The sequence below is a fragment of the Saccopteryx leptura genome, chromosome 5, assembly GCF_036850995.1.
Source record: "Saccopteryx leptura isolate mSacLep1 chromosome 5, mSacLep1_pri_phased_curated, whole genome shotgun sequence".
NCBI classification, from domain to species: domain Eukaryota; kingdom Metazoa; phylum Chordata; class Mammalia; order Chiroptera; family Emballonuridae; genus Saccopteryx; species Saccopteryx leptura.
Window position 1 is genome coordinate 220,405,691 of NC_089507.1, and position 11,392 is coordinate 220,417,082.

At 62.7% G+C, this 11,392-nt stretch overlaps 1 protein-coding gene across 2 annotated transcripts; it reads right to left on the bottom strand.

Annotated features, from left to right (window-relative positions):
• Positions 1-1,245: 1,245 nt before the first annotated feature.
• Positions 1,246-10,360, bottom strand: EEF1A2 (eukaryotic translation elongation factor 1 alpha 2). Of its 2 annotated transcripts, none has more exons than XM_066384401.1 (8): positions 10,246-10,360; positions 8,646-8,864; positions 6,690-6,869; positions 5,929-6,225; positions 4,545-4,695; positions 2,980-3,236; positions 2,091-2,325; positions 1,246-1,651 (listed from the first exon to the last, which is right to left on the bottom strand). In XM_066384401.1, the coding sequence occupies exons 2-8, from the start codon at positions 8,787-8,789 to the stop codon at positions 1,524-1,526; spliced, it is 1,392 nt and encodes a 463-aa protein (XP_066240498.1). In that variant the 5' UTR covers positions 8,790-8,864; positions 10,246-10,360; the 3' UTR covers positions 1,246-1,523. The 2 variants fall into 2 exon arrangements, with proteins under 2 accessions (XP_066240498.1, XP_066240500.1); XM_066384403.1 differs by lacking the exon at positions 10,246-10,360 and adding an exon at positions 10,136-10,215.
• Positions 10,361-11,392: the final 1,032 nt, after the last annotated feature.

Consider the following 11,392-nt stretch of genomic DNA (forward strand, 5'->3'; position numbering starts at 1 on the left):
TTTGCCTCCTAAGAGACCACGGTGGGTCAGCCCAGACCCCTCCCCACGGGTCTGCAGCCGCCCCACCCCACCCCCCAGGAAGTGCGTTCCGGCTGCTGGGGTCTTCCTTGTCCTTGTCCCACTCTCCCTTCATGCAGCCTCCAGGGACCCATCCCCTCCACGGGACCGACGGGGAGACCCCAGCAGCCCCACCACGGGCATCTCTGAACCACGCGTGCCCCCTCTCCCGACTGGCAGCATTTCCATCCCCATGGTCATGGGCTGGATGTGCCCCCAGAGATTTCAGGCCCCATCATCCCTGGGGTTTGTGATGTGACCTCTGTAGGAAGAAAGGGTTTTGCCAAAGTGAGTGACTACATTAAGGATCTTGGGATGAGATCATCCCAGATTATCCAGGTGGGGCCTTCAATGCAATCACATGTCCTTGTGAGAGGGAGGCAGAGGAGACCATGTGACCGCCCAGGCAGAGACTGTGGAGTGGAGCGGCCACAGCCAAGGGGGAGAGCGAGGAGCGGCCCCCTGCCCTCTCCCCCCCGAGAGAGGGCGCCCCTGCCGACGCCTTGATCTTGATTCTGTCCCCGTGACTCTGATATTGGACTGGGAGGGTCCCTGCCTGCTGCTGTGAGCTTGCAGCCAGGGTCACGTGCTGCAGGAGGCTCTCACACTTTGGGGGCCTGCACCCTGAGCACCTCAACCCCTTGTGCAGACCCGGCGGCTGAGCAGGGAGTCATCCCGCCATCCCCACCCTCCCGAGGGGCAGGGGAATGATGTGGTGCTGCCTCCAGCCACGAGTGACCGGCTGGGGAAGGGAACCCTGGGAACCTGGAGGAGGGACAGTGTATGGGAGAGAGAGAGAGGGAGAGAGAGAGAGAGAGAGAGGGAGAGAGGGAGAGAGGGAGAGAGAGAGAGAGAGAGAGAGAGGCGCTCAGCTCTCATCCGGCTCCCAGGGACCCTAAAACATCCGGCCTCTCCCACCCCCAGCCTGCAGACCCCAAGTGGCCAATTCTTGTCCTGGATGCCCCCATGGGGGCAACTGCAAAGCCCCCTCATGGCCAGCCAGGCCAGCTGGACTTGGATCCAACCTCCTGGGCTGGGCCACTCCCTGCAACCAGGCCCCACAGTCCCCCCCTGGGCGACACAGGTCACCGGCCGGCCGGGGCGATGGACGCTGCTGGGCACGGGCGCAGGGGGCCCTCTGGCCGGCGGGCAGCCCCCACCCCACCCAGCAGCAGGCACACACGGCTCTGGGGTCGCTCGGTTTATTGGTAAAACGGGCACTGAGCGAGGCAGAGGCTGGAGGCGGAAGCCGGGGCGGCAGGGGCGCTTTTCCTCTTGAAGAACTTCCACTGGACCTTGATGGCGAGCATCCAGTCGCTGACGGAGAGCCTCTGACAAGCGGAGGTGCAGACATGCGCCTGGCGAGGGGGCGGGGCGCCGGGGCGGGGGCGGGGCGGAGGGCGGGGCCGGGGCAGGGGGCGGGGCGCGGCGCCGCCGGCAAGGGTCGCGCCGCGGGCGCCCGCGCTTCACTTGCCCGCTTTCTGCGCCTTCTGCGCCGACTTGGTGACTTTGCCGGCGCCACCGCTCTTCTTCTCCACGTTCTTGATGACGCCCACGGCCACTGTCTGCCGCATGTCGCGCACGGCAAAGCGACCTGTGGGGAGGAGCGTGAGGGGTGGGCGGAGCTCCCGGGCCCCGCCCACCAGGATGCAGCGCGCGTGCGCACTCGCGCTCGCAGCATCCTCTGCAGGCCCTGGGTACCAGCCAAGGAATCTCGCGCTGGGCGCCAAGCTCCTATGCCTGTGGGTTCACCTACGGTATCGAGGGCAGCCCGCTGGAGGCAGGCGGCGGTCAGTCCAAATTCCGCCACTTAGACTAGCTGTGGGCCTTGGGTGTGTCACTTAAGGACCATCATCTGCAGAGAGGGACACCATCCCAGGCCTACTCAGTGGGCCACCTATGCCCCATAAGAGGAGGCCATGAGTCCCCTAAGCTCTAAGAGCAGCAGAAAAGTAAAGCTGCCCTCCCCCACACTGGTGCCCTCGGCCTGGATCAGCTGCCTGGGGACTGGACTTCCCTCACCCCCTACTCACCAAGAGGTGGGTACTGGGAGAAGCTCTCCACACACATGGGCTTGCCAGGGACCATCTCCACAATGGCCGCATCGCCCGACTTCAGGGACTTGGGGTTGTCCTCTAGCTTCTTGCCAGAGCGCCGGTCTATCTTTTCCTTCAGCTCAGCAAACTTGCAGGCAATGTGGGCCGTGTGGCAGTCAATGACAGGCGAGTAGCCGGCGCTGATCTGCCCAGGGTGGTTCAGAATGATGACCTATGGGTGGAGTGACATAAGGCCATCAGTGACAGGTGGGCACCAAAGCAGGGAGAGGCTACAGCCCACCTCCCGGGTACCTGGGGCCCAGAGTGCTGACCATGGAGGAAGGTCCAGCTTTGTATAGGAGTCCAGTCCCTCCAGACCCGGACCCTGAGGTCATCACTAAGCATTTGAAACAGAGATAAACAACAGACAGGTGCGCTGTTTGAAAGCGCCAGTGGGTCGCTTGTCCTGTCAAGCCTGGCCAGAATGAAGGCAAAGGAAATGACAAAACTGGGCCTCAGTTTTTATGTCAGTTACATCTCAATAAAACCATTTTTTTTACAGAGCTGTCATGTGAAGAGTTGATCAAAGAAGGTGCTGTGAAAACGTAGAGAATAAAAGAATGACAGCAATGTCTCTGGCAACAATTTGATAAAAAGCATTTTCAGGACCCAAGTGGGACCTTAGTGAGAACTGAAGGGACAGACCTGGGCCCACCTCACATCCACCCTTCCTGTGTGCTCTGAGCCCCACATCAACCCTCCAGGCCTTGGGGTAGAGGTCCGAGTTCTCTCCAGCACCAGGCCAAGAGGGTGTTCAGTGGCCACTTACAGCCCCATTACCACCCCTGTGGGAACGGGCTCCAGTGGTCACCACACGGCCACCCACCTGGGAGGTGAACTGGGCGGCCTCCTGGGGGGGGTCGGACTTGCTGTCCCCACACACATTGCCCCGGCGAATGTCCTTGACTGACACATTCTTCACATTGAAGCCGACGTTGTCGCCAGGCAGGGCCTCGCTCAGAGCCTCGTGGTGCATCTCCACTGACTTCACCTCCGTGGTGATGTTCACGGGTGCAAAGGTCACCACCATGCCAGGTCGAAGGATGCCCGTCTCCACTCGGCCCACGGGCACAGTGCCAATGCCTGGGCCCAGAGGAAAGGGGCTGTGAGGAGTGGGCGGGAACAAGGGGATGCCCCTGGTCGTGCCCGGCAGGCGCTGGGCATTGTCATGTGGAGAGAGTGATGGGACAGGGAGACCCCGGATGAGGAAGACACACTGAGAGGCTCACAGAGAAGTGGAGGCTCCCCCGAACCCACAGGACAAGAACGGACTGAACAGGAGAGTTCTCAGAACCTCTCAGAAGGGGAGAGGAGCAAAGAGAGGGCCATCTGGACCAGCGGTCCCTTTCCTGCCCCCAGGTGGCAGCTGTCCCAGAAGGGGACATAGTCTCTCCTTCTCTGAGGCCCCTCCTTGTGAGGCACCTGTATCACAGCAGGTGGAGGACAGCGGACCTGGGATTGCCTGACCCGGCTTTGAGGATGCTGGTTCCAGGGGTTATCCATAAAGGGACATGGGCGTCGCCACACTTCCCATGATTCTGCTCACACTTGTGTGGCCACCCAGTGGGTGTCTGGTCTCCCCCACAGTATGTCAGGGGAGGCTCCACCTCCATCTCCCTGGCTCTGATGGAGACTCATGTGGCATTACAGTATGACAAAGACTAGGCTGGTGGCTGCCCTCTGTGCTGGGTCAGCATGACACCCCCACCCCACCCTGCACACAGGCCCCTGACAGCTCTAGCCACAGACCCTCATGGGTCTCACACTTGTTTACATCTCTGTATGATCTCATGAACAGCATTACTCATTCCTGGAGTGGACTGTCTCCTACAAGATGGGGACTTCCAGGAAGAGGAAGATCTGTGAGTCACTCCTGTGCCATCACCCTGTGCCACTAGCTCCTGGCATAAGACCAAGCACTTACTTAGCGGGGACGACCTGGCAGACACTGGACAGACTGATAGATGTGTGGAGGTGGGAAGCTGAATAAAAGGACAGTTGGACAGGGGGATATAGATGGATGGGGTTTTGAGTGGACAGACGGACAGACAGATGAAGAGATGGATGGATGAATGGTTGAACGGTTGGACGAGGGATGGATGGGTGTTGGATGGATGGATGATGGATGGATGGCGATGGATGGATGATGATGGATTGTGATGGATGGATGAATGGGGGATCGATGGATGAAGATGGATAAAGGATGGATGAGGGATGGATAGGTGGTACCCCAGAAATTGTGTAGTGTAAGAGGAGAGGCACAAATACCCTGGCTTTGGGAGCTCCTTGTGGGTGCCCTGGTCTCAGGAGAGGGGTCTGAGAACTAGAGATGACTGAAGTGGGCTAGGTACGTGCAGTGGACCAACAGGGGAGTCCCACGCCCTCACTCACCACCAATCTTGTACACGTCCTGCAGGGGCAGGCGCAGGGGTTTGTCCGTGGGGCGCGTGGGGGGCAGGATCGTGTCCAGGGCCTCCAGAAGGGACACCCCACTGGCGTTCCCTTCTTTACGCTCCACTTTCCAGCCCTTGAACCATGGCATCTGGGCAGGAAGATAGTGGCACCCATCACAGAGCCGGCCTGTGCCCACCGCACCCTCTACTGCCTAAGGGCTCACTGAGCTCCTAAACAGCCGGCCCCTTCACAGCTCACACTCCCAACGTCACAGAGACACCGGGCAGGGAGACAAAGGGAAACAGAGCACCCACCTTGGCCCAGACCAGACAAAGGTTATCTGGCCAGGCCAGAGGCACAGAGTCCAGCCTTGGCCCCGGAGATCACTGCGCCCACGGTCTCCAGGTGCAGCCAACACATCACTACCCAGGGCTTCTCCTGACAGCAGAGCCAGCAGCCTCCTGGCACCAAACGCCCAACCCACCAGCCTCAGGGGAGATAAGGAGAGTGGGCCTGCCACCCCACGTCCCAGGCCCATTCCTGGGGACAGTGTCCTCTAGACAGACCAGGTCAAAAGCCGTGAGGGGAACCCAGCTATACAGCAGGCTACCCACATGGAGAATGTGGGGGTGGGTGTCCTGTCGGCCTGCTCAGGAGGGTGGAGGGTGCAGCCAGCTCTACACAAGATCTTGTGAGGAAGTGTACAATCCACAACCTGCAAACATGCATCCCAGCAAGATGGGGGGGGGGGGGTCCTCCAGCTGCAACCATGGCCACAGGGCTCCAGGACTGCCTCTCCTGGCTCTCCCGAGGGTCCCCTCCACGTCTGCCTCCCTCCATGTGGACAGCTGCGGTGCTGGCCAGAGTGAGTAGCCACCCTTCTGGGCCCGGGTATGCCCTGGCTTGACAGTGCTTGGGCACTAGGTCTCGGGTTCCACAAATTCAAAACAGCCAGGCACCACATAGCTCCTCCTGCCGAGTCAGAGTCCTGAACTGCCCAAGTGACCAGCAGAGAGCCACCCCTCGGCCCGTCCCAGAGCCCAGCCAGCTCCAGGCTCCAAGGGGCCCCTGGAGGGTATGAAAGCTCACTGTGCCACGGCACAGCGCCCAGCGGCAGGGCACATGGGCCCCAGCGGCTGCCGTTCCTGCAGTGTTGGCCTGGGCGGATTGTTCTAGCCAGAGGAAGGGCCGTAGAAGCCTCTGCCAGCCTCATGTGGACCCCAAGGACACCCACAGGGGGCTGCCTCCCACAATGGTACAGGTTAAGGGAGACCAGTTCAGCCGAGGGGAGTCTGGGAACGAGCCCTCCGACCCTGCGCTTTTGACCTGGCTTGGGGAGGGGTCTGAGCAGCCCCACCCCCCACCCCCACCAGGCACTCACGTTGGGCGAGGGCTCCAGCATGTTGTCGCCGTGCCAGCCCGAGATGGGCACGAAGGGCACCGTGGCCGGGTTGTAGCCGATCTTCTTGATGTAGGCGCTGACCTCCTTGACGATCTCGTCGTAGCGCTTCTCGCTGTAGGCGGGCTCCGTGGAGTCCATCTTGTTGACGCCCACGATGAGCTGCTTCACGCCCAGCGTGTAGGCCAGCAGCGCGTGCTCCCGCGTCTGCCCGTTCTTGGAGATGCCCGCCTCGAACTCGCCGACTCCGGCGGCCACGATCAGCACGGCGCAGTCCGCCTGCCCGCGGGGCCCGGCACCGTGTGAGCCCAGACCCTGCCTGTGTCCCGCCCTCCTCCGGGCAGCAGACGGGCCTGGGTGGGTCACTGGGTGTGGGGCCTGGGAATCTTGACCTTAGAGGCAGTGGCAGGGGCTCATCCCTCTGTCTGTCTGTCTGTCTGAATTTCTGCCCACATCTCAGGGACCTCGTCCTAGCCTCTGAGTTTGTCTATCTGCAGAGGTGGCCCTGACCGTGGGCTGGCTGTCCTAATGGGCACCCTTGCCTGGCTCAGCTGCTGGGGCCTTTAATCTGTTCTCTGGGCGACTCTGTTCCAAGAGGTGGCAAAGGGGAGGGTCTTGTGCCCTGACAAGGAAGCAGAGGGTACCCAACCACCTCTCAATGACTCCAGGGTCCCCAAGAGTCTTCCTGACGGGCGCCCTTGCCCCACCTCCTGGGCCACCCCTGGCCCCGGCAGCCTGCCCACCTGGGACGTGCCGGTGATCATGTTCTTGATGAAGTCACGGTGGCCCGGAGCGTCGATGATCGTGATGTAATACTTGGTGGTCTCGAACTTCCACAGGGAGATGTCGATGGTGATGCCACGCTCCCGCTCCGCCTTCAGCTTGTCCAGCACCCAGGCGTACTTGAAGGAGCCTTTCCCCATCTGGAGGGGTGTGGCACGGCTCAGAGCAGGACCCAGGACCCGGCCAACCTGGCCAGCAGGTCCCAGGGGCCACAGGAACAGCATGTCACAGCAGAGAGGCCCGGAAGAGAGGCAGGAGACGAACCCCAGCCCCCCTCTCTCTCCACTGGGACCTTGGGACGCTGGACCCACTCTGGAACAAGGCAGCTGGACACGAGAACCTCTGAGAAACAGCTAGACCCCAATCCTGGGACAGGTCACCCTGGCTCCCCAAGTCCAGCCTCCTGTGGCTTAAATGGGCGCAACTCAAGCATTCACCAGTAGATGGCGCAAGGGCCTGGGACCAGCCCTTGGAGAGAAGCTGCTGGCCAAACCCCTCCCCTGGCTGGGGGCTCCCCTTTATCTGAAGCGGGAACCCCCCCAGATCCCCGCCTCCGCCAGAGGCCAACAGCACCACTGGGTTCAGGCTGTCAAACCAGAAAACCCTCTGTGATTTCTTTGTAAGGGAACAAAAGAGAACGGCTCGATGAGGTCGCAAGCGAAGGCCTGGCTTTCCAGCTCTTTCCACGGCCAGCCAGGCTTCCGAGCTGAGGCTCCTCCCCCTCCCTGGCCCCACCTGAGCCCGGGAAGCAAGGCCCGGCTACTGGCTTACAAACACCTGTGCCCAGCGCCCAGCAAGACCCCCACGCCAGGGCCGGGAAATGCCGTTAGGACAGAGGCTCCGGCCACTGCCCAGCTGGACAGAGCTTCCTGCCAGGGCCCTGTACAGACAGGATTCTGCACGCGCACAAACTCACACACTCACACACACACACACACCCAGGCCGCCCAGCCAGAGGGACCACCCAGACTGGACCCAGGAGACCTGAACCAGATGCCCTGGAAACACCCTCAGCCTCTCTGCCTCCGCCCGGCTCCAGACTGACAGGGAGGAGTGACACAGTGTTGGGGTCCAGGCATAAAGGGAGGCCCCTCAGAGCACCCTCACCCCACCCCGAGGCCAGAAACTGCCCCCTCCTGGGCCCTGGCCCCAGCCACTCACCCAGGCAAGTGCCCTGACAGCTTCCCCAGATAGGGGCCTCTCACAGAGCCCAGGGACAGGGGAGTAAGGGGTGCAGAAAGCAGACCCTTACTCCATGGCTACTTCCCACCCACAGGGGCCAAGGAGCAGCTTCAAGAGAGGGGAGGTCAGCCTACGGGGCCTCTCTCATCCTTATTAGTAACCGAGCACCCCCCCCCCCCGCCAAAGGGCACCACGCTGGACAAGCAGCCCTCCCCAGCCAGACACGAGAAAATGGAGCTGATGGGCTAGGTGCCCATCAATCAACTATAAATAGCCAGAGTCCTGGCCCAGCCCTGGGACAAGTGAGGGCAGTACCACTTCCAGCCCCAGACTTCAGTGGTAGGGACACGGGAACCCAGCCCTGGGGGGCCCCAAAAGACAGGCTCCAGGGCCCCCAAGTCTAGTGTGGCAAAGTGTTCCGGAGCCTTCGGAGCAGGTCAGACATGCAGCCTCCAGACCACCTCTGACCCTGGGCCGAACGCAGCAAGCCACCCACCTCCCCCACCAACCACATCCTAAGAGAGAAGAGGCCCCTGGTCCCCCCCCAGAACCACTCCCATCTGGACCCTCTGAGATATACCAGGTCCCTGAGGGCTCAGACCTCTCCTGCCCTGGAGGAGGTAAGCTGAACCCCGTGCCCCGGAGTCAGAGAAGGTGAGCCCAGCCTGAGTGGGAACCCACCCTCACGGCGGAGGGCAGAGGTGGGAGCCCCTGCCCCTCAACCCCAGACTCACCTCAGCAGCCTCCTTCTCAAACTTCTCGATGGTCCTCTTGTCGATGCCCCCACACTTGTAGATGAGGTGGCCTGTCGTGGTGGACTTGCCTGAGTCCACGTGGCCAATGACCACGATATTGATGTGGGTCTTCTCCTTGCCCATGGTGCCCGAGGAGTGAAGAGGGGCTGCTCAACTTGGGGTGCTCTGGCTCGGGGAGGGAGGTGCTGAGCAGTGATTCTGAGTGAGGGGGGGGGACAGGGGGACAGAGAGCCTCAGAGCAAAGACACAGCCCAGCACAGGTCAACAGGTCAACAGCCCACAGACCTAGTCTCCGAAGCCGAGCCAAGTCTCCGCGCTTGGTGAGGAGGGAAGAGCCGCCCCCCCAGCCTGTGCTTGACCTAGCGGAGCCAAGTGGCAAGCCCAAGTGGCCCAATCTGCTATAAATTTCTAGGCCCACAGAGCACCCCCCCACACACACACACACACGAAAGAGTTTAACCCCCATCTGGAGACACCGAGAAACACCAGGCTGGGTGAGCCTCATGACGGGCCAGGAGCCTGGTGATGAGTCAGCCTGCCCGGCTCTCCAGTGCCCTTTTCCCAGCGCTGCTCCCTCACCCAAAGTCCCCGGGCAGGCTGGACACTGCCCCCCACCCCACCCACTGCCCCCACCCCCGCCGGCAGAGCTGCACAGGGGAGGATGGTCCGAGCACCCCACGCTCCTCCTCAAGCAGGTACGGCGCCATCTTCCTCTCTTCCCCGCCTGGCAGGCACCAGGGACACAGGCTCGCCCACAGCTCCGACAGGACAATGTGGTGCCCAGATCAGGTGCCCAGAATAGCCCGGGCACTCCCTAATCTGGGCAGGGGGCGGATAGTAGGGTAGAGAGGTGAGGTGGGGGGGGTCCCCGCTCTGTCCACAGGAAGGAGAATCTAGCCCCAAGACAACCTCAGCAGGTGCCAACAGAGATGCCTTCATCCTGGTGGAAATGGGGGCACCCCTTCCCCTCTTCCCTCTAGTCAGGGACCCAGGGTCACAGCCCCTGTCCCATCCTGGAGGTCAAGGGAGAATTCTAGGCAGCCCAAGAAGGGACAGGCGGTTGGGGGAGGGAAAGCAAAACAGCAACGCCAATGCTGGGGTCCGGACACCAGGTGGACTCGGCAGGGAAGAGGGGAGAGGGTTGCGGACCAGGGCCCCCCAGGTTTCTCCGCCGCTCCCTCCCCCATTCCACCTCTCGGGCACCCCCAGAGGCCCGACCCCCACCAGCCTCCAGCCCTGACGACCCTGCCCCAAACCCGCAGGGCCCCCCCCCCCCCAGGTGGTCCCAAGGTCACGGCAGCAGGGCCATCGTCACCGCCCAGGAGACCGGCCGCTGCCGCCACGTAAACAAGCGCAACCGAGAAGCCCTCTCCCCACCCTCGGCCGCCCATGGGAACCGACCCCTGGTGTCGGTCGGGACGCGCGGGATAGGCGGCCCAGACCCCCCGCGGCGAGCAGCCCAGCCTCACCAGGTGCGGGGGCCCAGCGCCTCTCTGTCCCCAGGACCGGTCCCTGGGAAGGGGACCTTCTGCGGAAGGCTGGAGGTGGGAGCGGGGCCCCGGGGACCGAGCGTTCTTACCCAGAGCCAAGGTCTCAGCCAGAGGGACCGGCGGCGCCGGCGCCTGCGGTTTTATCTCTGCAGGAGGGGGTCCACCTATTGACGGAGAGGGCGCAATGCACTGCGCCCCTGCACTACGGCAATGCGGTACCGGCGGGCGGGGCCGGGGGCGGGGATGCGAGGGACGCAGGGATACGGGGACCGCGGGCTCGCGGACGCGCGCGCGGGCGCGACGGGGGACGCGAGAGGAGGATGCAGAGAAGGGAGAGCGCTACAAAGGCGCAGAGACGAGACGCACCCCGAGGGAGCGCAGGCAGCGAGAGAAAAACAGGCGGAGGCGGCGGCAGCGGGCGGAGAGCGGGGGGCAGGGAGAGGGAGACGAAAGGAGGGAGGGGCAGAGATGGAGAGAGGAGAGAAACTCGACTGGAGACAGAAGACAGACAAAGCAGAGCCTGAGCGCCAGGTTCAGGCACTCCCAGACAGAGAGGTGGAGAGAGAACAAGGCAGAAACAGCTTCCAACATAAAAGGAGGTTCCCCGGGGGGATGGGACCTGCAGGGACAAGGTAGCAGGGATGCTGGGCCGAGGAGCAGGTCAGGCCTGGAGGTTGGAGGCCAGCCTGAAGTAGGGGGGGGGGGGGTCTGGGCTGCTGGCCTGGCCTGCATCTCCCAGGGTCAGGCCAAGCCCTGCGGGTGCTTGGTGCCCATTCTGAGATGTCTCCAGGATGTGGTCCAGGGGGCGCAGGTCCTCCTGGTGGGACGTTGGGCACCTGCTTGTTTGCAGACCCCCCCCCCCGCCCGACCCGTGTGCCTGCCGCATGGACTCACCCCAGCAGGCCCCCAAGGCCAAGCTTCTCTCCACCTGGTCCCACGGTGTGGCCCAGTAAAGGTGGCCTCCAGGGTCCCCTCAGCTTGGCCAAGCGGCCTGAGGTTCCATCAGCAGATCCATTCAGTCCCTCTGCCCTCTGCGGCCCCTGGAGGGGACCGTTTTCCACCCTGGGCCCCTCTCGGTGCAGGGACACTCAAAGGCTGTCCCCAGAGCACTACCCCCCAGCATCTGAAAGGGCTATTCCCGGTGATTCCACGTGGACAGGGCTTCCCAAGGGACACGAAGTTTGTCCACGCCCTCGAGTCCCAGGCTGTGGCACCTCAGCTTCCCTCCTTCTGGGT

What these genes read in the sequence shown, in the direction of transcription:
- EEF1A2 (XM_066384401.1), bottom strand. Translation starts at nt 8,789, where the DNA reads ATGGGCAAGGAGAAGACCCACATCAATATCGTGGTCATTGGCCACGTG. An exon ending in TGCTGGAGCCCTCGCCCAAC is followed by an intron (nt 4,696 to 5,928) that starts GTGAGTGCCTGG and finishes CTTCCTGCCCAG; the next exon opens with ATGCCATGGTTCAAGGGCTG. An exon ending in CCGCCCAGTTCACCTCCCAG is followed by an intron (nt 2,326 to 2,979) that starts GTGGGTGGCCGT and finishes CTCCACCCATAG; the next exon opens with GTCATCATTCTGAACCACCC.